At 42.5% G+C, this 15,154-nt stretch overlaps 1 protein-coding gene across 2 annotated transcripts in view; it reads left to right on the top strand.

Annotated features, from left to right (window-relative positions):
* The first annotated feature begins 10,033 nt into the window (after nt 1–10,033).
* Nucleotides 10,034–15,154, top strand: part of tcf25 (TCF25 ribosome quality control complex subunit) — a 29,312-nt gene continuing 24,191 nt past the window's right edge. Inside the window, exons 1-6 of one of the 2 annotated variants that reach the window (XM_066714105.1) lie at nt 10,034–10,342; nt 10,845–10,985; nt 11,505–11,579; nt 13,065–13,189; nt 13,718–13,783; nt 14,018–14,100. In XM_066714105.1, the coding sequence (XP_066570202.1) occupies nt 10,139–10,342; nt 10,845–10,985; nt 11,505–11,579; nt 13,065–13,189; nt 13,718–13,783; nt 14,018–14,100 (694 nt within the window). In that variant the 5' untranslated portion in view covers nt 10,034–10,138. Of the gene's footprint in view, nt 10,343–10,844; nt 10,986–11,504; nt 11,580–13,061; nt 13,190–13,717; nt 13,784–14,017; nt 14,101–15,154 lie in introns of both variants that reach the window. The other variant, XM_066714103.1, reaches the window with a different exon arrangement.

Raw genomic sequence — 15,154 nt, 5'->3', positions numbered from 1 at the left:
CGTGTGCGAACATGAAGAAATTACAGTTTTATTAGCAGGATGGAGTGAAATCCATGTACAGAAACAATGACTGCTTACAGTTAATATCATTAAATTAGCAATTAATTAGCATTAAAAACTTGGATTTCACAGGACCGGTGCAGTGCCGTGACTAGTTAAAAATAAACTGAAGGATAATAATTGGATCGTAGCAGCTGGTTGTATTAATATTTTATGAACAGCTCGACGGTGTTTCAGGCTGTGTTTTGTGAATGGTGTGCAGGACAATCCGCAGAGACGGCGAATACGATTCAGTTAACGTGTGTCAATTTACACGTTAAATTAATGAATGAATAAATACAGCAGATCTGGGTTTCCCTCTAAAACATTATGTCTTTAGCGAGGTAGTGGGTTATGGCGTTAGTTATCTCCTGCTGCCTTCATGAGGTCTTTTCATATGGTGTAACAGCCGCAATCAACTCTGAAATTGTACTTTGCTGTTGCTTGCTACTAGACTGAGTGTTACTGGCAGTACTTAGTTTCAGTCGACTTTTTAGCAACGCACTCCTCAAAGTGCTGGTGGAGGTGTGCTGTATTCCCACGTGTTTTGGCAACAATTCCACACAGCTCTTGCAAATGACCTTTTTTTGTTCAGTGTCTGTCACTTCGAAGCCAAAATAATCCCACATGACCGAAATGCTGTTTTTCTTTGGTATTAATTCGCCTAATGATCGCTCTGACTCTGCAGACACCATAATCCCACTCCACCGCGCTCTGCTGTTTGTTTTTTAATGGGGGCGTGTATGCAGTTGGCTGGGCAGCGCTGATTGGGGAGAACAGAGGTGCGCTCACTCTATTGGTTAGTAAGACTGCCACACAAAGAGCGCAGTCATGCTTTTGCTCTGGGACACTCGCTGCATATTTTTCATATCACATCCACATCGCGATTGCGATTCAATTTCGATTAATCGTTCAGCCCTAATAGAGACCATCAACAGAGTAAGACAAATCAACCAGTACTGGAGATAATGTTACAGAATATCACTTACTATATAGTGGGGGTGCCTTTTCTGCATTATTAAATGCAAAAAATATAATTAATCGGAATTAACAGATTAATCGATAAATCAAAATTATTAATCGTATTTGTGTCAATTATTTAAATAATCGCTCAGCACACCTCTAATCATTTGTATTCACCTTGTTAATACTTCTGTGTAGTTACAGGAGCTGGACAGTGAGACGTCTCAGTACAGAGTGTATGAGTCTCAGTATACTCATATCAGCCATAACATTATGACCACCTGCCTAATATTGTGTAGGTCCCCCTTTTGCCGCCAAAACAGCCCTGACCCGTCGAGGCATGGACTCCACTAGACCTCTGAGGGTGTGCTGTGGTATCCGGCACCAAGACGTTAGCAGCAGATCCTTTAAGTCCTGTAAGTTGCGAGGTGGGCCTCCATGGATCGGACTTGTTTGTCCAGCACATCCCACAGATGCTCGATTGGATTGAGATCTGGGGAATTTGGAGGCCAAGTCATCACCTTGAACTTGTGATTCATCAGACCGGGCCACCTTCTTCCATTGCTCCATGGTCCAGTTCTGATGCTCACGTGCCCATTGTAGGCGCTTTCGGCAGAGGACAGGGGTCAGCATGGGCACCCTGACTGGTCTGCGGCTACGCAGCCCCATACGCAACAAACTGTGATGCACAGTGTGTTCTGACACCTTTCTATCAGAACCAGCATTCACTTTTTCAGCAATTTGAGCTACAGTAGCTCGTCTGTTGGATCGGACCACACGGGCCAGCCTTCGCTCCCCACGTGCATCAATGAGCCTTGGCCGCCCATGACCCTGTCGCCGGTTCACCGCTTTTCCTTTCTTGGACCACTTTTGATAGGTACTGACCACTGCAGACCGGGAACACCCCACAAGAGCTGCAGTTTTGGAGATGCTCTGACCCAGTCGTCTAGCCATCACAATATGGCCCTTGTCAAAGTCGCTCAGATCCTTACGCTGCCCATTTTTCCTGCTTCTAACACATCAACTTTGAGGACAAAATGTTCACTTGCTGCCTAATATATCCCACCCACTGAGTGGTCATAATGTCGGTGTATTGTATATGTGTCTTACTATGTAGTGTATCTCAGTATATAGTGTCAGCGTCTCAGTGTAGTGTATGTACCACTGGGTGAATTATGTCCCTAATGGCGCCTCATACACAGAAGCCAGTTGGACATGCTGCTCAACAGAACTGCACAACTGTGTGCTAAAGCCTGTCACTGTGGGGACCTCCTTTCAACATTAGTGTGCTGAAAGATCAATACCCTATAAATATATCAAGTTTTGATTTTTAAGTTGCCTTTTTCTATTTTCTTTTCTGTTTTAATTTGTGTGTATAAAAAATGTTGATACAACTTTGTATACTGACTGGGGATTTCTTAATAAACAAATTGATTAATGACAAACTTTTTGTCTCTCTTTCATCCAGTTTTTCACACATCTCTCCCTCTTTCAGTTGTCTGCTGACGCAGCAGCTGCCTGCTTTTCACATTTAACTACACAACCATGTTGGTCTCACACACCACACCCTCACTACAACTCAATACAACTCTTGTTTCAATCCTCATGCTGGTCTCAATAAGGATTTGAATTATATATACATGTAACACTCTCTCCCTGTATGTGCTCCTATCAATCATTGCGCACTCTGCCCAACATGCCTCTCAAGCTGGCCAATACACAATTATGTGAAGAGCTGCTCAAAAAATATTAAGATTCCAAGCACACCACCAACGAACCTGTCAATCAAACTTAGCTCTTGTAAACCTGTCAAACAGTGGTCCATTGGATTGCCAGTCAATGTCTGAAACAACTGTCCTGTTTCTCTTTGAAAGACCTGAGGTCCTGTCAAATTTAAATGCAATAAATGACATCAGCTCTGCATAAATATTCAATTATATATGAATATGTACATATATTTCTATGAATGGAATATATAAAATGTTGTTGTATAGTTGTTGAACCACTCTCTCCCCCCACAGTCCTTTGCATATCCCAGAATGCTTTGCGGAGGAAACAGTGACGTCACCCCCGTTGTTTGGTAACCCTACACTCCAAAGGAGGAAGAGGAAGTAGAGAAGCGAGGGCTGAGCCAATCCACATGCACATCCGGGACACTGCCCTCTGCTGATTGAACATTATTCACCTTTTGTTTAGTGCTGTATAAAATGTAAAACCCGGAAGAGAACTGTAAGAAAGCTGTTTAAACTCAAGTTCACTCTGTTTTTCTTCTGTGCAGGCCTGAATAAAATACTTATTTTCCATGTGCAACACAACGCCTGCGCTGCCGTTCTCGACAATTTAAGAGGGTTTCTTCACTCTTCAATCACACCCTCGCAAGCTTATGCAACATTAAGCGTCTTGATCCGAAAGCCAAGGTCCCACATATTCTCTATTCACACAAACCCCCTTGTCACGGGCACCGCTTAGAAGATTGTCAACACTGCTGAATCCACCCAGATCCTTTGAGAATAATATATTTCCTTTTAACGTTTAGCACACGTGCTTCAAAGCTGAACGATAAACATTTTAATAAATAAACACCCCCCGATGACAAACCTGTGAAACAAACCTAACTAGCACATACCTGTCAATCAAACCACTCGTCACACTCTACAAGGGACATCAGTTTTCTTATCAGTTTCTTATCTCACCTGTCACTTTCAACATGAAACCTTACTGATGTTTGTGCAGACTTTGTGTTTTATTTTAAGAGTATATCTTTTTATGGACACCTAGAAATTTGATTTAGACTGTCTGTGTTATGTCGGGGCAGCCACTAATCCTGCAGGAGTCTATCCAGATATTGTGTCCAGATATTGTAGTCTCCAGAGGTTTAAACCCCAGCTCATCCACTGGAATCCCAAACGCACTGAGCTTAGCTTCATATGTCCATAGTAAATTATGTGTCTGAAAAAGAAAGTAATACTATTATTCTGACATAATACTCTGCGAATTAACTTAATTGGAAGGTGATTTGGTGCTCTGATATACCAGATATCTTGATTTTAGCAGCTAAAAAGTTAAAACACAGAGAATCCTCTTCCCACCCTCATTTCTAAGAACTTGTCAATCAAACCACTATTCATTTTGGTCAGACATTACAAGGGACATTCTATTTCTCATCAGCTTCTTATCTCACCTGTCACTTTTCACATGAAGCACAGCTTACACTACTAACATCTCTCTTTTGTGACCACCTTTGTTTGAATGTGTGGACTTGGGAATTGTAAAGATAAGTCAGACAATTTCCCATGTTTTATACTTTTATGCCTCGGTTCCACTGGCTTAAGCATCCGTGCAATGCCATGCCGGACGCGTCCCAGAGCTTTTTCTGTAAAACCAGGCCATTGTGAATCCGTCCCTCTTATGCGAGGAGCAGCGACTGTGGGTTTAGTTTGTGTTTCGTTTTAAAATCAAATACAGAGAATAACACTACGAGCAATACAGCCTGACGTGGAAATGACTTGTGTCAATTTTATTCTTTCTGCTTTACATGATTGTTAACAGCGTAATAAATACAAGTTTCTGTTAAGAGATATTAGGAAGAGCTAAACGTGTATAGACATTATATTCACACACGCACATCCCATAAGAATACGTTTCCATGTGCAACAATAACAATAAATATTTAGTATTATTATCATCATCATTTGTGCTAGTATATATGCATTTTAAATGGCACAACGCGACTCCCTTAACTTATTACTCTTTCTGCAGATTTGTAACTGCAAACAATACTTTTTGCCGTATTATTTATCATTTACTTACCAGACGTCCTTAACCAGGATAAGTTACAGTTGAAACAAAATACACAAGTTTCACGATTAATCATCCAGCTACAATATACCAGGTTAATTTAACTAAAGTGTACATGTCTCAGTCATGGCATTTATGGACTTATGGATGCATTTATTAAACCAGTCTTTAATGTTTTAGAGGGAAACCCAGATCTGCTGTATTTATTTATTCATTAATTTAACTTGTAAATGGGCACATGTTAACTGAATCATGTTCGCCTTCATACCAACTGTCTCTGAAACACCATCCAGCTGTTTATAAAATATTAATAACATCCTCTGCTACTGATCTGATTATTATCCTTCAGTTTATTTTTAACTAGTCACAGCACTGCAGCGGTGTCTTGTGTTAATACACTGGGATATTAACTATAAGCAGTCATTGTTTTTGTACGTGCTTTTTACTCCATGCTGCTAATAAAACTGTAATTTCTTCTTATATCTTCCGACATAATGTATCTGATCTCTTCCCTGTCTGTCTGCAAGTCCAGCTCACATCTCTCTTCTGAAAGTGAATCATTTCCTCAGTGGGACGGATGCTTACAGACACGTCTGGCACCAGATAGTTAACCGGCCACAAAACACGGACGCGTCCGGACGCTTAGCCAGTGGAAACGGGGCATAATATATTCACTTTGTCATGGTATGTTTACACCAAAAACAAAAAGGAAACATATAGAATATCAAATGTTTCTCTGTACCAAAATAAACTGAACTCTTTCAACCTTGGTTATTTTAAAAAGTATGTCTATTAACTGACAAATGGCAAAAGTGTATTGTGAAGCAATATAGGATCCAAACAAAATAATTCTTAATTTTTTTGGTCTTTAACTACAATGATATACAGTTCATGGAAATGTTTCCCAGGAGCCTTTGATAGCTTTCCTACTTAAGCAGGTAAATCTTATAGATGTGGAAGATTTGGTGATGTTGCACATGTGCTACTAACTGCATAGTGGGATTTTCTGTCATTAATATGAAATAGATCAGAAATACAATTTTGTAATAATTATTATTTATTAATTGGCAGACAATCCATATAAGCAAAAATACAGTGCAGTTCAGAGCATAATGCAATTTACAAATTCCAATTGATACACTTGTAAACAACACAAGTCCTAGATCCTAGATTGTAAAAGCTAGTAAATGCAGGCATCATTAAGAGCTAAGGGAAAAGAGGCATAGGGAAAATCAAAATAAACAATACATGTACTGGTAATGCAAAGCAAGGGGTATGTCAAAGCATTATGTTGAATCAGTGCAATTTTACAGGATAATAAACGACTAGATTACAAGTAGAGTCTGAACAGATGTGTCTTGAGTAATCAATGGAAGGAGGTCAGGGACTTCGCTGTCTTGATTTCACTGGGAAGGTCGTTCCACCACTTACCACTTAGGGGCCAGGGATGAGAAGGAGCGGTTCTGGAGGAAGGGGAGTGGAGAGGAGGCAAGGGTAGTCTTCTGATAGGTGAGGTAGGGTCAGGGGTGGATTTCTTGAGTAGTGGGATGACAGCAGCTTGTTTAAAAGCAGAAGGGAAACAGCCAGAGAGGAGTGAGGAGTTGAGGAGGGAGGAGATGAAGGAGGAGGCGAGTGGGGAGAGGGTCCAAGGCACACGTCGTAGGTTTGTGACCTAGAAGGAGAGAGGTGAGAATGAAGAAAAGGAAGGTTGATTAGCAGGAGATTTAGGCAAGATGGGAGAGGAGGGGGGACTGTTGAAGAGCTTGTGGATGTCTGTGATCTTGTAAGAGAACAAGGAGGCAAAATCATCAGCAGTGAGAGACGACGGAGGAGGAGGGGGGGACGAAGAGGGAGGAGATGGCAGAGTACAGTTTGTGGGGTTGTAGACAGAGAATTCAAAGAGTGATTGGAAGTAAGACTTCTTGGTTGAGGTGAGTGAGGAGGATAATGTGGACAGTAGAGAGAGGTAGAGTTCGAGGGCAGCTGGGAGTTTGGACCTCTTCCCTTCTTCACTTCACAATACAGCTTGGGAAGGTGCTCACTATAAACTAAGGGCAGAAGAAGAGAACTGCCGAAACGTGACTTCCCTGACTCATGATCCCTTCAACTATTGGAGCTGCTCAGGGATCATGTTACAGTTACTGCACTTAATATAAAACTTAACCAAACCCAAGAGGCTAGCTATCGATATTCTACAGAGAGCATGGAGAGCCACGGAGAGCGTCAAAGGGGAGCAGCCTCTAGAGAAGATGAGATCTAGCTGGCGGCCTCCCTGTGAGTGGGGGGAGACGGGGAGAGAGAGAAGTTAAAAGTGTGGAAGAGGGGAAGAAATCCGGCAGAGGGGGGTGTTGGAGAGGTGGATGTTGAAGTCTCCTAGGAGGATGGTAGGTGAGGACAGTGAGGGGAGGGAGGAGAGAAGGAAGTCCAGTTCATCCAGGATGGAGGCGAGTGGCCCGGGAGGATGGTAGAGAACTTGAAGGAAGAGGTGAGAGGAAGAGGTGAGATGCATTGCGTGGAATTCAAAGTTGTTAGTCGTGATAGAGGAGAGAAGGGGGGCAGAGAAGAGGAGAGAAGGGGAAAGCAGGAGCCCTGTTCCTCCTCCCCGCCCAGTAAGATGAGATAAAGTCAGCACAGTATGTGAATACTTAAATCCAGCACATTATTCAAATATTTGAACAAGAAGAATAAGAATCATGGACTAACTTACGTTCAAAAATATTATTATTTTACCTCCAAAGCCTTCAAATGTTTGTCTAAGAAATAAACACAAATCTTACAAATGGAATTTGACTGATTTCACTCTTCAGATGTCACTTGAAATTAATTGTATTTTCTGAAGCGGGTAATTTCTTATGCATTCATGTATTTGTTTTGGATTTCTAATTAATTTAGAACAATTTGCAGATTATATTTTTCGCTTTGAAATGATGGACATTTTCTGTGCAGATCAGTGGCAAAAACTCCTGATTAAACCCATTCTGATTTCATGTTGTAACACAATGTAATGTGGAAAAGTCAAAGGGGGTGAAAACTGTTAAGAGCCACTATATCATAAAGCTATCTTATAACTATCGCTAGTCCAGAACTCACTTTTTCACTGCAACAGGCTGTAATTCAGGTAACGCAGCACTTCGCTTTTCATCTCGGTGCCTGCTGGTCTCTCTCCTCTGGTCCAGAGAAGCTAGCTCTTGGTGTCCCCATCTGGAGTTGGTCTGGGAGCAATCTGTAGCTTATGCTGGTGGCAGCAGAAGCACCACTTAGAAAACGTGTTACTGGCAGAAGCAGTTCAAGTTAGGGGGAAGCTCATTAGTGGTTCTCATGACTCATGTGATGACATTTGTTGTGGATGAATGTTATTAAGGTCCAGGGCTCAGTAACCACTTAATTCAAAGGTCAATAGCAATCAAGGAAAACAATAATTCAACCAATTTGTGGAGTGGGAAAAGATTTTAGAGACCATACAAAATGTTTTTGCACATCCATACATACGTTCAAACATTTTATTTTGTGCTTTTCATTGCACGTGTCAGTGACGGTCATTGTGATTGAGTGGCATGTGCTAATAATGGGAATGTACACCAATCAGCCATAACATTATGAGCACTGGCAGGTGAAGTGAATACACTGATAATCTCGTTATCATGGCACCTGTCAGTGGGTGGGATATATTTGGCAGCAAGTGAACATTTTGTCCTCAAAGTTGATGTGTTAGAAGCAGGAAAAATGGGCAGCGTAAGGATCTGAGCGACTTTGACAAGGGCCAAATTGTGATGCCTAGATGACTGGGTCAGCATCTCCAAAACTGCAGCTCTTGTGGGGTGTTCCTGGTCTGCAGTGGTCAGTACCTATCAAAAGTGGTCCAAGGAAGGAAAAGCGGTGAACCGGCGACAGGGTCATGGGGGCGACCAAGGCTCACTGATGCACGTGGGGAGCGAAGGCTGGCCCATGTGGTCCGATCCAACAGACGAGCTACTGTAGCTCAAATTGCTGAAAAAGTGAATGCTGGTTCTGATAGAAAGGTATCAGGACACACAGTGCAGCGCAGTTTGTTGCGTATGGGGCTGCGTAACCGCAGACCAGTCAGGGTGCCCATGCTGACCCCTGTCCACTGCCGAAAGCGCCTACAATGGGCACGTGAGCATCAGAACTGGACCACGGAGCAATGGAAGATGGTGGCCTGGTCTGACGAATCACGTTTTCTTTTACATCACATGGATGGCCGTGTGTGTGTGTGTGTGTCGCTTACCTGGAGAACACATGGCACCAGGATGCACTATGGGAAGAAGGCAAGCCGGCAGAGGCAGTGTGATGCTTTGGGCAATGTTCTGCTGGGAAACATTGGGTCCTGTCATTCATGTGGATGTTACTTTGACACGTACGACCTATCTAAGCATTGTTGCAGACCATGTACACCCTTTCATGGAAACGATATTCCTGATGGCATTGGCCTCTTTCAGCAGGATAATGCGCCCTGCCACAAAGCACAATGATTCAGGAATGGTTTGAGGAACACAATAACGAGTTCAAGGTGTTGACTTGGCCTCCAAATTCCCCAGATCTCAATCCAATCGAGCATCTGTGGGATGTGCTGGACAAACAAGTCCGATCCATGGAGGCCCACCTCGCAACTTACAGGACTTAAAGGATCTGCTGCTAACGTCTTGGTGCCGGATACCACAGCACACCTTCAGAGGTCTAGTGGAGTCCATGCCTCGACAGGTCAGGGCTGTTTTGGTGGCACAAGGGCGACCTACACAATATTAGGCAGGTGGTCATAATGTTATGGCTGATCGGTGTAGAATTAGTTTTGTATATTACTTTTCTAAATAATGTAAGTGATTGTCATGGAAATGGCTCAGAATCTTTTATTTAAATCTCTTTTTTTGTTTTAGTCCAAATTGCCATGTTATATAGCTATATATTAGCAGTAATCAGTTCATTAACTGCACTCATGTAAAATTAACTTGAATGTCAACTTGATTTCAACCTAAATTGATGATATAACTTCACAATGTGTGTTTTCATTGTATAAACTAATGGTCCACCTTAAAAATAGATTCAAGTAATCTTAACAACAGGACACCACGGTTTATAAATGGTCGAATTCATGTAGCGAAGATTTGCGCAGTTCTGCGCTGCTTCACCAATGGGATCGGTGGGAGTCTGCAGATCTGCGCAGAACTATGCGCGGATAACAACATTAAACCAACACCGTCGTGTTTCGATGATGTCACTTCCTGAGAACCTAACTCCGTTTTCCGGTGAAAACTCAGCTGAGGAAAGATGCAGTTTTGCTGGGGTTTACAGTAGGCAGGCATTTCAGTGACTTACCGGCGCAATGTCGACTCGGGCTGTTCGGAGGCTGAAAGGCAAGCAGAGGGGGCAAGAGCCTCTTCAACTAGGGGACCTCCATCTAGACGAGGAAGACGATGTCGCAGCAGAGGAGGAGGAAGAGAGTGTGTCGGAACCGGGCAAGAAGAGCAACAGCCGGAAAGCAAAGAAAAACAAGCTGCAAAAAAACATCAGCAATCTGTATGAGCTGGTGAGGGCGATCCTGTGAGCCGTTATGAGAGTTGAAGTGCGGTTCCTGTGCACTGGGAGGTCAAGTGATTAGCCCCATTAGGCACATATCGTGCAGTGTTTCTTAATGTGTGTGTCATCATTACGTTATGCCTGGGGAAAAAAGTGTACAATATAGACTTCGTGACACAGGCTGCAGGCTTGAAAGACTGGCACACTACCAGATTGAGCCGAGGGGCATATATGTACACATTTGAAAAGTAGTTGAAAAGGGAAACGTGGACGTGTCACCTGAATTCCAGTTAGCAAGATAGTCTTCAGTCCCTGGCTTTAACTAAGTCTGTGACGCAACACTCTTGACGGACTGTATGGACGAAAACAAGTTCGCTCAAGCAGTTGCAATATTAATTCCTCCATCCAATGCAATCATGTGTGACTAGCACAAAACCACAGCAATCACTTCGCCATGTCGCTGCTTTGCAGGGTCGTGTGCTTAACTCCTTGTCGCGGCGGTTTCTTTGCAGATACACGATGCCGAGAACGAGGCGGACAAGCCCCGCACAGGCGCAGAGCCGGAGAGGTGGGAGGACCGGGACCGGGACCTCAGAGAGAAGACTGACAGCGGGGAGACCGAGAAAGGAGCTGTGCCCCCTGAGACGGACAATGTGAGGAGTCAAAGTCGTATAACCCTTTTCAAACCGTAAAAGCACACACTTGCAATGCATGTCTAAGCTTATGAACATTTGTAGTTGGAGTGTAATTGTCTCATGTCTTGTATGTGTGTGTTAGGACATGCACCTGTCTAGGTAATGAGCATTGCAGTATGTCTGAATTTTAGCTATCCCTTAAGTTGGGAACCAGGCCTTTCAGGTAATCCTTTAGTATGCATTTGTGTTTGTATGTGGGTACCTCTTTCCCTGCTACCTTCTCATCCATTTATAGTACCGTATTTCCTTCCTTCTTAAACACAAAGACTCAAAGGCAATACATTTATGAGCACAATTATAGTATTTGGTGGAATATGGCCAATGACTACATAAAACATGTCAACAAAGACTCTAACTATGACATCCATAACAGAACAGCAATTTACCCTAGATGTCTGTTTACATTATTGTCACAGGCCCTCTTATCTTCGCTTGAGTGTTTTTTTGTTTGTGATGGGATGTTGTTTTCCTCCTCAGTCAAATACAAGTGACAAAGTGAGCAAGAAGAAAAAGAAGAAGAAAAAGAAAAAGAACATTGCAGGAGATGATAAGGTACAGAGTATTTATTTTAATGTTTTTCTTTCCAATTAATTCTTTCTTCAAATCATTTAAAACACACTCCTGAATTAGATGTTCTCTTCACTTGCTCCATTTTATAAAGGAGTAGGTAGAACCTTAAATGAAGAGCTTCAAAAGTACTTAATTTTCTCTGCAAATTCCTAAATACCTCCTGTATACTTCACTTTACAAGGGAGACCACTCAAGCTCTGGTGGGGAACCCTGGTACTGGAGATCCACAGTTCTACAGTTTTTGTAGGTCTCTCGTTATCTGGTCACAACTTGTAAACCATTTTTAATTCATTCAGTTTATTATTATTATTATTTTTATTTCTTGGCAGACGCCCTTATCCAGGGCAACTTACAACATAAGTGCAAACAAAGTGCAAAAATACAGAGAAGTACAAGGCATCAATCATTACAAATTCAACTTTAGCTAAAACATAGCAATTCAAAACAATACATTTTACAAATTCCAATTTACAATTTACACAAGTACAGTAAGAGACTTCCTACATCCTGGATGGTGAAAGCTAAGTGCTGTCAAAATGTAGGGTTACAGACGAGGGCTACGGGAAAGGGAGCAAGGAGGAAAACAATCAAGAACACAAGGAGCATAATAAGCTGAAGTGCTATCTAGCAGGGATAGAGGACTAATATTACAAGTGCTGTCGGAAGAGATGCGTCTTGAGTAAGCGCCGGAATGAGGTCAAGGACTCTGCTGTCTTGACTTCGGTGGGCAGGTCGTTCCACCACTTAGGGGTCAGGGATGAGAAGGAGCGGCTCTGGAGGAAGGAGAGTGGAGAGGAGGCAGAGTTAGTCTTCTGGCACTGGAGGAGCGCAGTGGTCTGGAGGGGATGGAGAGACGAGTGACTGAAGGTTGCTTGGCGCAGTGTGGTCAAGACAGCGGTAGGTGAGGGTCAAAGTCTTGAACTGAATGCGTGCTGCTATCGGGAGCCATTGGAGGGAGCGGAGCAGTGGAGTAGCGTGTGCGAATCGTGGCAGAGAGACACCAGACAAGCCGCAGAGTTCTGGTTGAGCTGGAGTGGGCGGGTAGTTGATGCAGGCAGGCCAGCCAAGAGGGAGTTGCAGTAGTCCAGGCGGGAGAGGACCAGTGACTGGATGAGTAGCTGAGTTGAGTAGTCGGTGAGAAAGGGACGGATCCGGCGTATGTTGCTCAGGAAGAATCTGCAGGTGCGCGTCAGCATGGTGATGTGCTGGGAGTAGGAGAGCGCAGGTTCGAGGGTGACTCCTAGATTTTTAGCGGAAGAAGGAGAGAGTGTGGTGGATTCCAAGGGGATTGAGATGGGGAGGTCAGCAGAAGTTTAGCAAATAAATACATCAGATGCCAAAGACACTGAAGGCCCCCCAGTCCCAGGGTTCCCTCAATGTTTGTTATGGGTGTCTTGTCCAAAATAGGGTTTTTGTTGGCTGATCTTGATTCCCATTTGTACTGACCGGTTGGTGTGTCTCTAGCAGGAGGAGGCAGTGTCTGATGACATTGACACTCTCCTGGAGACCATTGAAACCACCAACGGCCTCTCCTACCACAACCAGGGCTCCAGCAATGCTGACAGCAGGCCCCTGCTCTATGTGGAGCACAGGTGAGTGGAAGGGAAAGTCAACGTGAGCAGCACCTGTGTTTCAAGAGAATCACGCTGCTAAAAAACAAAAACCAGATGGCCAGATTTTAAATTTACTCACAGATATCAGGTTCCCCTGTACACGTTGGACATATGCAGGAGAAGGTGAATGAATTTATGGTGATTAAGGTGACCTAATAATGCATAAGATAGATGAATATCCCACCTATCTGAATGGATTACTAATATTAAAAATTCTGCAATTGATAATGGAATAGTAACCGGTATGTAAACATACTGTCTGAGTGCAAGGTCAATTTCGCCCCCCCCTCCCTCTCAAAACCTAAATAATTACTGCAGGGAAAACATGAACATTTTGAGATGCATTTGAAAGTTCTTGTTATGTTTCTGTCTGTATGTTAATAGCATTTTTCCATGTTGAATAAGACGACATTACATGTTTTATTTTACTGACTTTGGAGTCAGGTTTTCTAGAGTGTGTACTGCATTATCAGCTTTCAATATTTTTCTTTTTTCTTTCTTGACTAGAAATCTGAATCCGGAGACTGAGCTCAAAAGATATTTTGGGGCGCGGGCAATTCTAGGGGACCAAAGGTACAGCTATATTTTATTTGTTTTTAATGGATAATAACCTCTTAAGTTATTCATGTCTTGTGAAGATTTTAAAAGTGTTTGAAAGGAAACATACAGAGAACAGAAATCAAAATCTCATGTTTTTCAAATCTGTTCTTGAACTGCACAAATAAAGAATGTGAACAATTCATATACTTAGAGGTCTTCAAAATCTTCTTCTGTATGTCTTGTGGGATCTTGTCATACCAATAACAGGCCAAGACAGAGGCAGAGACAGTTCCATCGTAGCACATGGATGACCATCTTCAAAAACACATGGCCTCGCTTCACCAGACCTGGTGAGTCCTTTGCCTGGAGGCTGCCCCTGTGCAGTACCTCTGTTATTATATAGGATAATATCTTTCTAGCTTTAGGAGTTTTCCCAGATATTGTTAATTGATACCAAATGCCAGTGGCAAGCAAACTCATGAGATTTATTTATTAAAAAGTCAAACTAAAAATATAAAAGACATTTGCGCTACAAAGGCCGAATCAAATCGAAGCTATGTAATTAATTTGTACATGGAAATTACATAAGTTTCTTAGAAAACATAACGGATGTTTAGACTGGGGAGACCTTTAGGCCTTTAACTGTCTCTGATTTGTCCTCTTTTGGGAAGCTGGGAATACAAAAATACAAAATACAATTATAATTGGGCACTTGAGTATAGCCACTTCTAATCTGCTTCTAGTGCAGTAGATGCTGTCCATATAGTCACAACAGTTTACATGCAAACATTACCCTCTGCATTTTCTTGCAGGGTGCAAGGGGTGGTGAAGAAGTTGCCTGATTTTTGTTTTTATTTTTAAATATAAAGATCATAAAACTTGGTGTAACTGTTCAGCCAGCAGTTTTCTCTTCAGCCAACATTTTTGGGCCTATTTGTCAGTATGTGCCTGAACTGTTAATAGGCACACACCTCAAGTTCTGAGCTGTCAGATCCCTTTATCTCCAGGTTTCACACGTATCCTGTATTTTGTTAGAGTTTAAAATGGCTCTGTTTACTTCTAAGGCTTAACAAATAGGAATATACAGATTAAATCTATTTTAAGAACTTTGAGTGATTTGAATGTGTTCTGACACCTAGTTTGGAGTTCTTTAAACCCAGTCTTCAGGGCCACAATCCCGTAGGTTGTATAGGTCTTTTTATATTATACCTAGAAAAGTGGTTACATTGGCCAATTTCAGTTACAGTGAGGGAAAAAAGCAACTCGAACCTTCAGCTCCCTCCACAGATTTTCTATGGGATTAAGGTCTGGAGACTGGCTAGGCTACTCCAGGACCTTAATGTGCTTCTTCTTGAGCCACTCCTTTGTTGCCTTGGCTGTGTGTTTTGGGTCATTGTCATGCTG

Source organism: Amia ocellicauda, chromosome 9 (assembly GCF_036373705.1).
Source record: "Amia ocellicauda isolate fAmiCal2 chromosome 9, fAmiCal2.hap1, whole genome shotgun sequence".
Lineage (NCBI taxonomy): Eukaryota > Metazoa > Chordata > Actinopteri > Amiiformes > Amiidae > Amia > Amia ocellicauda.
Note: the sequence above shows the minus strand (reverse complement) of the source record. Positions and strands in the feature narration are given on the sequence as shown.